The following is a 15,294-nucleotide window of genomic DNA, read 5'->3' on the forward strand; positions in this document are numbered from 1 at the left end:
TGTACACGTTTGTTACATTTAACTAATTACTGTAACTTAATTTTCAATTAAATCATTCATTACTTTTAATTTCGTTCATAACTACGAGCTTCATTTATAAAGGAGGCATTTCTAATAATATAAAATACACTAAATTTTATGCAAATGTAAATAAATATACACAAATATATTTTTCAAATGTACACAAATATACTTTTTAATTGGAGATACATTAAATTTAATGTACTTATGTAAAAGTATATTAAATTTCATTTCTTTTTTAACAGTGCATGATTAAAACTGTTAAACAGAAAGAAATTGAAAAAGAGTTTTAGTTAAATGCGTCATTTTTTTTTAATACGTGTAAAAATAATATGTTGTAATATGTTTAATACGTGTAAAAATATGTTTACAATTTAAAGCCACTGTCTACGTGAACTTACACTGTAATTCCAAATGTACACGCATTAACACATCAAAAAATGACAGTCCGGATAAATATAACGATAAAATGATGCGATAGTTTCGACGAAGTTATCTCGAGAGGCGTAAGTAATAACATCATATATAATAAAGCAAACGAATAATGATCATACACTTTGTGTAGTGCTCTGATTAACGTCGTTTAACATACTTAATTGTGTTAAAATGTATTTAGTCGTGCTAAATAATATTATTTATATAAGAAATATGTAAGGAAAATTTCAACTAAAATAAATTCTCTCTCTTAGTGTAGGCGCGATGCGGTAAAATATACTAAACCGCCATGACAACAATGCGTCATTTTTCTCCTCCGCTGTGTGCCGCCGGCGGAGAAGATGCGCTACCATGGGATATGAAATTGCAGATATACAGAACTGTGGAACATTCGTGATTGGCTTCATTCCGCCGACTCCTCCGTTTTCTGTTGCGCAAATTTATTTCTTTTGCAGATTCCGCCGATGCCTACGTGCGCGCGCGCGCGTGCGTGCGTGCGTGCGTGCGTGCGTGCGTGCGTGTGTGTGTGTGTGTGTGCGTGTATGCGTGTGTGTGTGCGTGTATGCGTGTGTGTGTGTGTGTGTGCGTGTGTGTGTGTGCGTGCGTGCATGCGTGTGGGTGTGTGTGTGCATGTATATACATATACTCATAAAAACTAATCAAGTTAAGCTGATTTAAACGGAGAAAACTGTCTCTTAGGAATCGAACTGTGCATTGAAGATTGAGATTAAAGATTAAAAATTTAAATTTCATGAGGACAAAGAAATTGGCTCCTTTTGTTCTTCTGATTGATCAAATATCTATTTTTCAATCTTCAATCTCATTCTTCAATGCATAGTTTGATTCGGGCCGTATAAGAGCGATTAATCAACATGCTGAGGCGTGTTTGGATTCCTACCCGAGTATTTTCCGGATGTCATGTCATTTTTGTTTAACATTCGGCAAATTACAAAAATGATACCTCGATGGCACTCGGATGGGAATCTGAACATAACTCTGAAAGTAATTAATTAAATCTCCAGATAAATACAAGAAAATCAATGATCAGGACACGAATGTCGTATAAATAGGTATACAGAAGAGCGAAAATGTAAATCAAAATTAAAATGAGTACACGAAATGAAGTCGGTGCAATGTCCCTATTGTATGTCTCTGTATATGTGATTTCTGATCCGCAAGAATTCATTTTCCTATGTCCCATTGAGCGGAACTTGCGGATGCACAACCAATGCAATCCAATGACGAACGCTATTCTAGTAGATCTAATGAAAGTATCTATGGGAAGATTCTTGCAATTGATCAGAGCAGACTATTTCGCTAAAATGTGTTGGCTTATGTCCTCAATGGGACGATCAATCACGAACGTTCCGCAGTTCCGCATTCCCATTGGAGCGCATCCTGAGGAGCGATGGACCGTGCTACAAATTCGTATGGCGCGGCGCGGCGTCACTGCACATTAGCTTAAGCCCGCTAGTGGGCCCTAAGCGAAATTTAAAATTCTATCTGTCTTGTTTTAAAGCCGAAAAAGAAACACAGACAAATAGATAAAGATAGACAAAATCTCGTTTAAAATCAAAGTAACGTTGGTGCAATTGAGTCTTAGACATTTTATCTTTTAATTCGAAAACTGCTGCGAATATCTCAAATAATATTATAATACAATATTTTTTTATTCTCCTTCCACGTTTTCCATGCGGCTTGTATCCCATTTCTAGGACACCCGAATATTCAAATATAATTCCTTCATAGTAGTAATTATGCACAATGAAATAATGTATGTACGTAGAAGTGAAAATATAACAGAACTAACAAATCTGACAAAGAGACAATTATATACAGTTATATACAGACTTTACGAAATATATAATTTTTTTTTGGTTGTCAACTGTGTGGAACGAAAAGTAGAGAAACGACATAGTACAAATTTTAAAGAGAGAAGGATGCAAACTGAGCGCATCTTGTAATATTCCCACCACTTTAGATACATTTTCTTTAGCACTTAATTACTATTTTTGAAGCAATGAGCTCTACAATATACTGAAGCACCGAGAAAGAAGGATTTCTAGACAATTCTGATGCAGAGATTGTACTGTTTTTCTTTATTAGAAACTCACTAATTAGCTAATACTATTTGAAGGAAAGAGAAAGACAAATATTTGTTTTTCTTCCTTTTCTCCGTTGAATCAATTTTTTGTAGTACGCTGCACGTATTCATAGTCGATTTTTATATTTAAAATCGTCTTAAAAACTCATGAACCAATTAGATAAACGTATTAGCATATTAAGATATTATTCAAGATGGTTTTAAAATAAGAACGCAGTATGAATTCCGACCTTAGTAACTTAGGGTGCCGTCCCACGAATACAGAGAAACTCAAAAAAGTGAGATGGTAGGGGCATACCAATCAGCATCGTTCCGTTCTGATTTTAAGCGGCTTAGTTCTTTATGGGGCATATTTTTCACGAACACAGAATGACATTCTAATTTTATATTTTATAGAAAATGATATATCTATTACATTTTGTTTATAAATATTTTTATTCATAAATTGTTAATATGTTCATGCGAAGATATTCAATCAATTTTTCCATATCAATATATTGCATTTCTCTTATTAAATTATTACTTGTTCCCTGCAAGCACTATTCATTCTTTTTTAAATATGGATGTACTAAAATTCACTTTTTCGCTTTCATTTTCCGATTCCATTTTCCGTGATCATGAGACAGTATACAAAGAGTATTAGTTAGAAAAAAGCAACACATTACAAAAATTATTGGCATTAAGCAAATTTTTGTTTTTCAGATTCGCTTTTTTTTGTACAAAAGGTGTTAAATGAGTGTATCTGTATCGATATATGAAATGAAAAACATAGCATTTATCTTATGATATGCAAAATAATAATAATCTCTGTTACATAGCACGTTTAATCAGATTTAATAACATAGTTATGAAATTGGCCAACCATAGCTATTCCTCGGAAGAACGACTGTGACCAGTTTCATAACTACAGATGTTATTAAACCCGATGAAGGGTACCATGTAAATATAATCATTGACACGCATACACAAAAAATCGATTTTTTGTAGAGGATTCATACTCATCAAATACAAACAAAACATCTATAATATTCATGTTATTAAAATCACAAATTATTTTTAACATTGTCATAGATTTAACTTTTCGATTTATATTGATGGGCTGATATTTTTTATTACGTATTTTATATTATTAAATTTTAGACCACTTTTTAAAACATTCTTATAGAATTATTTGTATATACGGATGCATATTATGATGCAAATTGCAGGCATCACCGCCGTACCAGCAGACAGCTACACGATGCCGATAGTATATTCGATCGGCAGTATCTTGGTGATCATGATGCTCTGTCTGATCTGTCATCATAGATTACGCAGAAGATCGCGTAATATATCAATCAATGACCTTCCACCGCAGCAAATAGTTGATGATCAGCGCCATTGCTACCAACATCATGACTTGCTACATCATCAGCATCAAAATCACACATCAACGCACAATTTTAATCAATATCAATTAGAACAGTCAAGTCTACCGAGCGAAAGTGATGAAGGCGAGGTAGAAGAACCTGAGCCATGTTACCAAGAATCCAGCAGTCCTGATAGTGTATGACCAATCAGCCTCTTACTTATCACGTGCAAATTGTTATTATTGTTGTTACATACAGCAAAAAAGAAGAGTCAAGGAAAAATCCCAAAGAAGAAAATCGGTGCGATGTTTATCGTTATATACGTGTTTCAAAACATTATATTGTAAGTTTTCTATATGCATACACGCGGTATGCATAACTTTTGTGTGTGTATGCGCGCACGCGCTTTTGCGCGTATGTACATTTATATAAACACTATATAACATTATATAAACACTAAACTGCTAATATATATGTTTGTCAATAAATTCACACAAAGTATTATAATACATTGGTATCAACTGCATTTGCATTAGTCTCTATGTTATGCGAAGTCTACTGACACAATCTGATAGTAAATTCCCAGCGGAAATTAAGCAGAATCTGTCATTTCATAATCTTTTAAATGAAGTATGTCAAGTGCTGCATAGTATGCAAAGTCAATTCGTCATATTGGAAAATTTTATATATTTTGTTCCGAGTATCGATAATTTTTGTAGTAGACATTGTATGTAGATTACATTTTTGTTTACAGATTTGACTATCTAGATGTATATGTCAAAATATTTCACTTACTTGAGTTCTTTAAATACTTTACTTGTTTTTGGTACTACTACTACAACTACTACTTTGGTACTACTACTACAACTAAAACAATGTTACAAAAATGTTATTTCTGGAACAAACAAAAAATATTTATCAAACTAATATTTTTTAAGATTTTAAGATTATTGATGTTTCCTTAAATAAGACAGTATGTATTATTACGTTGTAGCTTATTAGACAAAAATTAATCCATTGGTTATATTCTTTATGTGATTTTGAGTATGAAAAAGTAGAGTAGAAATGTATGAGAACAAATAAGTAATGAAATAATCACTATAAAGAGATTAATAAAAGAATATTTATTTTAATAAATTCTCAAAATAATGCCCATTGTCTTCGATACATTTTTGTAGATAAATAAACGATAAATAAATCTTTGAGCTTCATTATTAGTTGTACCTAATAGATCCGGGTGTAAAGGTGTATATTTGGAAGTGCTTTTCAAAGCACAGGTTTGGTATTTTGCACATTTTCTAAAGACAATTTGAACTGCAAAGTAACAAATATTTATATATAAGAGAGTTTTTATCATCTGCTTAAAAGTGATTTAAATAAAAGAAAAAATGAATATTGGCTATTACAAGAGAATAATGTTCTGAAACATCAGAGCCGTTTTTGTACTGAATGTAAACAAAGAAAGAGTGATGTTTACATTCATTAGATTGGCCATTATAATATACCGGAATGAAAACAATGTTTGGACTTAGCTTAAACTAAGAAATCAGATTTGGAAGTTTGGAAGTAGCTAGATTAATCTGAAGATTTTTACCTCAAGAATATATGTCACAAAATTAATGGAAAGTATGCTTCGGAAATGTTAGGCAATTATTGATAATAAAATGGCTCTGGACAATTATTAATAATAAAACATGTTTTTATCAAGCAATATGTATGTATTTTTTAAATTTATTACAATAAATATTGTAGTTTTCAAGTTACATCGGGCATGCTTTTATCAAGTACTATATATTATATTAAATAATATAAAAAGTTAATAGATATAATTATTTCAAGTAAGTATATATTGCAGTAAATATTATTTCAATATATATAGACTGTCTCAAAAGTAGGAATCGCATTGGGGACGTAGAATGGATCCTACTCTATTTTTGAGATTTTATATTATAACAGATATATTAAAATATAAAATTATTGCTTTCAATTTGTATTAAATCATAATGAGAAATAACACATATATAATAGATATGTAACTATTTAAAAATAATAATAATAATCCATTTATAAAGCATAAATCATTTCAATAATACTGCAACGTTTCAGTAACATTGCAAACATTGCAGCATTGTTGTTGTTTATATGTTGTACTAACTTTTCTCTGCTACATGAATAAAATGAGAGTATTCACATATTATAAGTTAATATTAATAATAATGGTTAATAAAAAAGTATAGTAATAAAAGTAAAAAACAGGTATACATCAGTATACATCATAAGAAGTGTATACATCAGTATACATCATATGAAGTTTCATCCTTCTAAAATATATATTCGACGATGACAACATTTTATATCTGCTTATAAATACATTCGGAAATAGTCACTTTTAATAAATTGAAAGACAACATTTTACAACTCTTCACATCATTTCTGTCCAGCTTCTCAACAGCATTCCTATATTTTCGATTTATTTAAAAAATTCTATAAATTTAAACATATACTTAAACATGGATTTTTTTTATAAAGAATGTTCAGATTATAAAACTATCTAACATATAATTGTGAATACATTTTTAATATATTTGCATATATTTAATATTCGCAATCGATTTTTAATACTTTATACATTTCTAATTTCAATATATATATATATATGTTATCTTAAAAATATTTATCTCAATAAAGAAGAAAGCAATCTTGAAAGATTGGATTTTATAAAATATGTAATAACATAAATGTAAAGTTAAATTATCTAATAATAATTAGGAAAAAATCATGATGCATATTAAAAATATTTAAAAAATCAATAAGAATTGTAGCAATAACGTCAATAACTCTTATCATTATTTGATTGATAGATTTCTTCCATTTCTTATTAATTTCTACTTTCTGTAGAGAATTAGGGAAAAACTTAAACTATATTCGGTTAATTTTAACCATTTTCAAGTGCAGTCCACCTTTTGGTGCTAATATAAATGCTTTAGGATCATTTACGTAAGGTATTGGAGTTTCCTCACAAGTTTCAATTTTATAGTTACGAAGTATCTTTGTAAGCCCAAGTTTAGACTGGTAAATAGCAAAACGAGCTCCTGAAAATAAAAAAAGCTCTTAATGCATAAATGAAAATAAAAAAAGCTCTTAATGCATAAATGAGATCAAAATTCTCGATTAAAAATATTTTTCGATTGAAAATATGTTTAATATAGAAATTAAGAAATGAAAAGTGGTATTTAAATTTATTTAACTTTACCAATGCAATTTCTTGGTCCATCTCCGAAAGGTAGGTAAGACATCGAGTGTCTGCTTTGCACAATTTCATCATTAAATCTTTCTGGATCGAAGACATCTGGCTTTGGATAAATATTCGGATCTCGATGAATCGCGTAAATAGGAATCCATACTTTTTGGTCTTTTGGTATACTAACTTTAGTACCATCAAAAGTATAACTCGATGTGGATTGTCTCATAACAATTGTTCCTGGCGGATATTTCCGTAAAATTTCTGCATTAAAAATAGTTGAATTATGTATTTATGCTCATTGAAGAACTATATAACAATTTGATTAAAGTTTATTAGCATGAAATCGTACTGTAATATTCTTGAAAAAAGATAACAGAGAAACAAAAATAACATATTATTTCCTTATTCAATTATCTTTTCAAACGACATACCTTTGAAAACCATATCTAAATAATTCATTTTTTTAATATTGTCATATATTAAATTTCCACCATGTTTTGCATAGACCTCGTCAATTTCCTCACGTAACTTGTCTTGTATTTCCGGATTTAATGCTAATTCATAAAGTACGTTACTAATAGTGGTAGACGAAGTTTCAAAACCAGCAAGGAAAAATACGAACGCTTGAGAAGCTATTAAACTATCCGTTGGATCTAAAATATTATTTTCTTCTTGTTATAAATAAATAATTTAATTTTCTAACAGATTAATTTATTACTTAAAAAATTATATATGGATTATATTGGGAATACAAATTAGTTCGGTCCATTTTTTGTGCATTTATTTCAAAACAAAATGAATGAACAGATCAATTAAAGTATTGTCCATCGCTGCCTATTACTTCTTCCCATCTCTCAGACAATTTTCGAATTTTCCATCTCGAAAAAATGACTCGTCTTTAAAGGCGATTCAATTTTGGAGTCAATTTTCGATTTCTGCGAAAGAAGTGAACCGGTGACTTGCTGCATCCTTCGGAACAACCAGTAATTAGAAGGAGCAATGTCCGGAGAATACAGCCGGTAAAACATCCCATTTGAGCGTTTCCAAATTTTTTTACGATTTTAGCGACATGAGGCCGAGCATTATCATGAGAAGAATAACTTTATCACGTTTTTTGCTCGTATTCCATCCGTTTTTCTCGCAATGCACGGCTCAAACGAATCAATTATAGCCGATACTGATCGCCCGTAATGGAATCGCCAGATTTCAACTCATAGTAAACAAGACCTTTTTAGTCCCACCAGATACAGAGCATGATCTTCGAACCATGAATGTTTGGTCGTGGTGTTGAGGTTGATGACAACGATTGTCCGGGCTTAACGTAGTATTTTTTCTTCTTGGGGTTGTCGTAGAATATCCATTCTACGACAACCCCATTCTTCTCATCTCCAGTCACAATCCGATGCAAAAAACCTTTTCTTTGTTGTCTTTGAATCAGCTGTTTGCAAGTGAAAAATCGCCTTTGAACGTCTCTCGATTTCAGTTCATAAGGCACCCAATTTCCTTGTTTTTGAATCATTCCTATGGTTTTCAATCGTACAGAAACGGCTTATTGAGTTATCTCCAATGATTCTGCAAGTTGCTCTTGCATTTGACTCTGATCTTCTTCGAGTAATGCCTCTAATTCTTTGTCTTCGAATTTTTTTGGCTGTCCAGAGCGAGGCTTGTCTTCAACGCTGAAATCTCCATCCTTGAAACATCGAAACCATTCCTTATGTGATATATCAGTTGGAGCAGTGTCACCATAAACTTCGACAAGCATTCGATGGGCTTCAGCCGCACTTTTCTTCCAATTAAAGCAGAAAATTAAAACCTCCCGCAAATGCTGCTTGGTTAACACAAAATTCAACATTTCAAACACAGTAAAAATCAAGGTTTTTATATGAAATTCAAAGCAATATAAACTGAATATTATTAGCAGATGTTTAATCTCTCTGAAACCGCCAAAATCAGCTGTCACTATGAACCATTTACAACAGCTATCTTTAGGAAAACGGATCGAACTAATTTGTACTCCTAATCTCTTAAAAAGCGGCCACTGATCATATAGAACTATTCTTGATCAAAAATTAAATCGAAAATTCCTCTATCATTTTGAAATTTTCGCAATTTTTTTTCTCTAATGAACAAAATGTATGAAATCGGCACATAAGACAACTTTAAGATATCTTTAAGAATTTTCTTTAATCAATTTTAAGAGCTTGCTTTAATTCAACTTTAGGATATTTTTAACATCTTTAAGATATTCCATAAAAAACACACTGAAAGATTTAATTTAAAGTTGTCTCATGTGTCGATTTTATCCACTTATTTCACAATGTTTAAAAATTAATATTTTGTTAACTATTGCAAAATTGCTCAATGCTGGCTATTGCAGAATGGCTCAAGACTTTTTGACTCAGTTTTTAAATAGCGCTATATAATTAGTGGGCGCTTTTTAAGATACACCTTTAAAATTAAGTTTTATAACTCAAAAATTGCTTAATGAAAAAATATTTTATTATAGAGTAAGTATCCCTATTAATGTGTCTTTTAGCCAATTTGCTTATTACTGAATTAATTATTAAATATTATAGCTTTAATTTTATCTGCTTGCAATATCGGTTTTTCAACTATTTTTTTTTCTACAATATTTCTTTAATTTAAAAAATGTTAATACTTTATAATGTTTTAAGGAGAAACATATTTTTGTCTCTATTAAGTCGTGCAAGCGATGATGGCCTTATTAATGTGCTCCCAATTTGTGTGCCTATTCCTACTTGACTCATATAGATTTTAATATATTTTAACATATAATTATTAAAACAGATAATAAATTTAAGCTAATTGTTTAAGTTAATATTACATAAATTATATAATATACATAACAATTAATATACATAAATTATTATTTCAATTATATTTATTTCAATATACATTCATAACACAATTCAATATACATTCTCAGCTCCAATATAGGGCACATTAATAGGGACAAGCTTAAAATCTTACAGTATATATTACTGGATTCACATAAATTCTTCATAGCTTTCGAAAAATATTTAAAATACTTTAATACTTAAAAAATAAAATATTATACTATGGGGTATTGTATTAATAATTTAACTTAACAAAAAAAATATTTTTTCTTATTTATTCATTCTAATTTTCTTTATGATTTATTGAAATACAAAAGCACTAATAGGGACTAATTGAGACAGTTACCCTAGTGTTTTGAAAACATTTCGACTTCAGCTACAAGAATATGCAACAAGAAATAGTTTTCCTGAAATAGATATTTGAAAAATTCATTGTTGGTTTAATGTTCTATATACAAAATTTGTTATTTCCTTTTTTTCTTCCAAAAACTATATATATCTACAACTTTTATATAAAACAATGTAGAATTAAATGAGGCAAAGAGCCAACAACATAATATAATAAATAAAATAATAGTTATATTAATTACATACGTCTCGACTTTGATCGAGTCATTATCAATGTTACAAAATATAAAAGTAAAACCCTTAAGAACAATCAAATAAATTATAATAATACATTAGTTCGTTTCTTATTAACTGCTTAAAAAAATTACTATTCGTCATGTTAGCCAAACAAAAAGACAATTGAAAACAAGAATCCGTAAGCATATTACAGATATTAATAAAATTTCTAAGTCTCCAACGATTATTTCTAACTATCGCTGGGAGTTTAATTATAATTTTAAACGGGACAATGTTGAGATAATGGATATATTGTAGAACCAACTTACAACAAAAGATTAATATCTGAAATAGTGCACATTAAAAAGTAGAAACATGGCATTAATAAGCAAAATGAAACGAACTCACTATCAGAAATGTATTCCAATTTGATACATAGTTTTTCTCCTTCTTAATAATTTTCTTTCCCCTTCTCTATTTCTATTAATCAGTATATGTTTTCCTTCTTGGCATTGCGCATTTCCTGTCTGGTGAGACGGAGATAAGTTGTCTTCGCTTTATTCTAATTTCACGATTTACATAAAAGGGTGGAATACGACTGTAATATTGATTATCAAACGAATATTTTTCTCTCTATTAATATATACAATTTGTATAGCACAAGGTACACTTTAGGCTACAATAGATATTAGATGTAATTATAATTGCGCTGAAAATCTTTTATTCTTTTTCTTGTATTTTTAGAGAATAACAATTTGTCAAATAATTTGACTAGATTAACAACATGATGAACACTAATTTTTTAGCAGTTTAAACAAAAAACAAACTAATGTAATTTATTTGATTGTTAAGATTTTTACTTTTATATTTTGCAACATTGCTAATAACCCGATCGGAATCGAAACGTATATAATTATTATAGCTATTATTTTGTTTATTATATTATATTCTTTATTATTTATGTTCACTTTTTGCCTTTATTTAATTCTACATGGTACATTTTATACTCATAGAGCCTTATATTATTTTTGAATTTTATATAAAACTTTTTTCCATATCTCTCTCATATCTAGTTTCTGAGATATCTGCCTGGAATAATCAAAATTTCCCAACCTATATGACTTTCTACATAAAGCGAGGTCCGCTTCATCTCCCCCCTTGCCTAGGAACGCACAAAGCAAGATTCACCTCATCTCCTGCTTAGATGCGACTTTTCAGGCGAAATAAGATTCGCATAAAAAGTGTTGTACGACTTTTTGACGGAATGAATGGAGGTGAAATGGAACTTGCTTTGAAAAGTCTTTATAAAATTAAACTCATTTGTAAAATTTATTAATAATTTCTTAACAAATATAACGACCAACATTTAAAATTTCTTCAAGATCACAACCTTGACAGCATAGTCAAGCAGCAGTGACAAGATCAAGACCATTGTTCGTAAGTATCAAATTTACTATTAAAATTACAGTTTAACTCTAAGTACCTCAAAAACTATAAGAGAACGCCACTTTTATTGTTAATTGTTAAGACAAAGTTACTCGGAATGACAATCTTGACAATATAATACGTTAAAATCATTGGAGCTGGTTGTAAATATTTACCAATTTATAAAATTTTTTAAATATATGCATCTTGATCGTACAATCTTCACGTTACAAAAAATAAAATATTTTATATACATAAGAAAAATAAATAATAGCAGATACAATGAATACATACCAATACCATCCAATTTATCTGGATGGTTTCTTAATTCGCGCAATATATCAATAAAATCGTTTCTATTGATATTATTCGTTTCTCTATAATCCATGTTTTCCACGATGACACGGGTGAAGAATTTGGTGACGTTTGTTTGCGGCAAGAAATAACCAAACAATATATTGTAAAACCATGGAAAAATTTGTCTGATTCTTATTCGCAATATATTTAGCCAGGACGGATTGAATGCTTCCCTTCCCATCTTACGAAATTCGCTGTTCTCGTCCGATAATGCGTTCATTTCGATACCGAAGACACAATTACCGATAACGTCCGTTGTATATTTGGCTGTTAACTCACGACATTCTATTGGATTGCCTGTATTCGTTATTTTATCCATATATTGTATAAGATGGTCGGCACACTCTGACATTAAAGCAAACATTTCCTTCAATTTACCAGATGTAAATGCAGGCGACAATTTCATTCTTAATGGTCGCCATCTCTTTGGTTCCAAAAAGAAAAGATGTTGCGACAGCGGATCTGCCTGTGATATGACAAATAATATGAAAAACAAAATGATAAGAAAGTAACTTTAACTAAAAATTAAATTCTATCGAGTCAAAGAAATTTTCTTAAAACTTCTCGAAACAAGTCTCACAATTCTTAATAAACTACTTTATTTAATAAATTATATATACAGTGACCGCCAAAAATTCCAGGCCGACTGAATATCTCGGAAAGTATGCATTTTTGAGAAAATGTTTTAGAAAATTGTAGATTTAAAAAGATTTATTCAATGATCTTATCAGTTTGACCTTGGGTGACGTCGCCAATGTAAAATCAAGATCACATCGATTTTATTTAATTGAACATGTTTAATTGAACTATTTTTTATTCCAGAATCTAATAGTCGATATCAAAAGCTTTTCAAAACGCAATAAAGTTCATTTTCGTTAAGTACTTTTTGAATTATAAGATTGAAATGCACCCCCATTATTAGTATTATCCAAGGTGTCTGATTAATGACTAAAAATTCTTTCAGTGTTGTTCAAGATTACGCTCTGGATAACATTTATCATCAAGATCATTGGAGAGTGTTTCTCTTATTTTCAATTTTACATAAAAATGAATTTTCAAAAATAAAAATAAGAGAAACAATCTCCAATGACCTTGATTTTAATAAATGTTATTCAGAACATGATCCTTAACAAGTGAATTTAGATGATCGTTGGTGTTGCTATATAAAGATTACCTTTAGGATATATTAAGAATATTTGAAAAATGTAATGATTTAAAATATATTAATTTCTATTAATAAAAATAGATAAAATTACTTCTTTAAAATAAAACAAAAAATAGAAAATTTTTTTTCAAATGTTTCTCTATATTAATTACATTTACAATTAAAGAGCAAAACAATAGTTTTATTATTTAAATCATAACGTGATTTTTTTACTTCATATCTCCTGCAAATCTATCATCAGATCTATCATCATTGCGCAGAATCTGATCAATTTCTGCCATCAATCTGTTGCCTAATCATGTAAGTAAATTCTGTCGACAAAATATAAAATGAATGTGCAATTAGCATCAATCTACTAACATGTACTAATTAAATCTGCTGCCGGATTGCTGATATTCTGCTTAAGGGATTATGTCGTTCATTCTTACTTCATCCTGATAACACAGAAAGTTTCAATTGTAGTGATCTTGCAATGTCTCAACTGTCTCAATTGTGTTATCACATTTATAATATTTCTGAGACTATCTTCTTTAAAATATCATAATTGCAGTATCTCTACAATTAAAACTTAATTAAAATCTTATGTCTGAAATGTTTCTGTAATGTACAGAATGTTCCGTAAGTTTTGGTCAATCGCTTTTGTGTAGACAGAGCGGACTAAACTGAATTGAAAATCCTGTACTTTTGCAATTTTCGCAATAATTAACAAGATATTAATTATTTAAAAATTGCCAAATATTGGTCTTGAATAATTTTTTCACTCAAATACTATCAACTTTACAGAAAAACTGCAAGAAACAAAAATCATTTATTTTCTTCTCATAGAATTCTAAGAATTTTTTCAGAATTTTTTATCAATTGTTTAATGCTGCATTTTCTTATTTTTACTAACATGAGAAAATACAATATTAAAAAATTCTTAGAACTTTATGAGAAGAAAATTAATGATTTTTTGATATAGTAAAGGACTCTTATAATAATAACAGAGTTAATATATCAACAGGACAATAAGAATCGAATAAGATAAAATTAAAATTTACATATATTTTTTAAAAAGTTACATATATTTTGAAGAAAAAACTAATTATTTTATATACGTATTATATTCGCATAACATTTTTCGGTTATGAGATTGAGCCATTCTCAGATATATAAAAAATTACTGATTCTTTGGAGAATAACGTGAAATTTTCGCAATAAAAAATTAAAACGAAAATGGTCAGAAGATCTTGAGAGGCCGATTGAAAATTTTTAAAAGAAAGATTCATGATTATATAGGTGTTCGTGGATCATCGAAATCCAATGGTTTCCATATGATTTCAGAAGTCAAGGATAGTGGATGGCGATATGCAACCGGATGAGTAACCGTTTCAAAGTACTATGAAATTAGTTCCCCAATTCAGGGAAAAAAGTTTTTTTTATCATAATATTATGATGTTCTGAAATAAGATATTAATCAATAATAATACTCATATAAGAATCATTTTATCTTGATTGTGATCTAAAATTTGTTTAATATATTAATTTAATCCAGTTGCGACCTAAAATGGACGTTTTTAAGAAGTCCAAACTGGATGTTTTTAAAACGTTTTTAAAATATCCATGGATCTAGTCTGGATGTTTTTAATATGTTCAAAACGTCCAATATAAATATTTTTTTAAAACATTACTGTGCTGTCTGGAAATAGATGTCTCTGACTACAGCATACGCAACTAAAGCCATCTAAACTTGAACAGCGGCTTTCAATGCAATTCCTTCCTAATACATACAT

General features: G+C 29.5%; 2 protein-coding genes across 7 annotated transcripts in view; one reads left to right on the forward strand and one right to left on the reverse strand.

Moving 5' to 3' along the window:
• LOC108692466 (dorsal-ventral patterning tolloid-like protein 1) overlaps positions 1-4,208 on the forward strand; it is a 99,239-nt gene extending 95,031 nt beyond the window's left edge. For all 5 annotated transcript variants that reach the window (XM_018200718.1, XM_018200723.1, XM_018200721.1 and 2 more), the window contains one exon: positions 3,769-4,208. The gene's annotated coding sequence lies outside the window, so the exon portion shown is untranslated. The remainder of the gene's footprint in view (positions 1-3,768) is intronic.
• Positions 4,209-6,508: 2,300 nt separating this feature from the next.
• The window catches only part of LOC108692468 (cytochrome P450 6A1-like), a 22,317-nt gene continuing 13,531 nt past the window's right edge, over positions 6,509-15,294 (reverse strand). The window contains exons 3-6 of one of the 2 annotated variants that reach the window (XM_018200724.1): positions 12,295-12,823; positions 7,585-7,806; positions 7,163-7,414; positions 6,509-7,001 (exon numbers count right to left, since the gene is read on the reverse strand). In XM_018200724.1, coding sequence (XP_018056213.1) covers positions 6,829-7,001; positions 7,163-7,414; positions 7,585-7,806; positions 12,295-12,823 — 1,176 coding nt within the window. In that variant the 3' untranslated portion in view covers positions 6,509-6,828. The remainder of the gene's footprint in view (positions 7,002-7,162; positions 7,415-7,584; positions 7,807-12,294; positions 12,824-15,294) is intronic. The other variant, XM_018200725.1, reaches the window with a different exon arrangement.

Source organism: Atta colombica, unplaced genomic scaffold (assembly GCF_001594045.1).
Source record: "Atta colombica isolate Treedump-2 unplaced genomic scaffold, Acol1.0 scaffold72, whole genome shotgun sequence".
Classification (NCBI taxonomy): domain Eukaryota; kingdom Metazoa; phylum Arthropoda; class Insecta; order Hymenoptera; family Formicidae; genus Atta; species Atta colombica.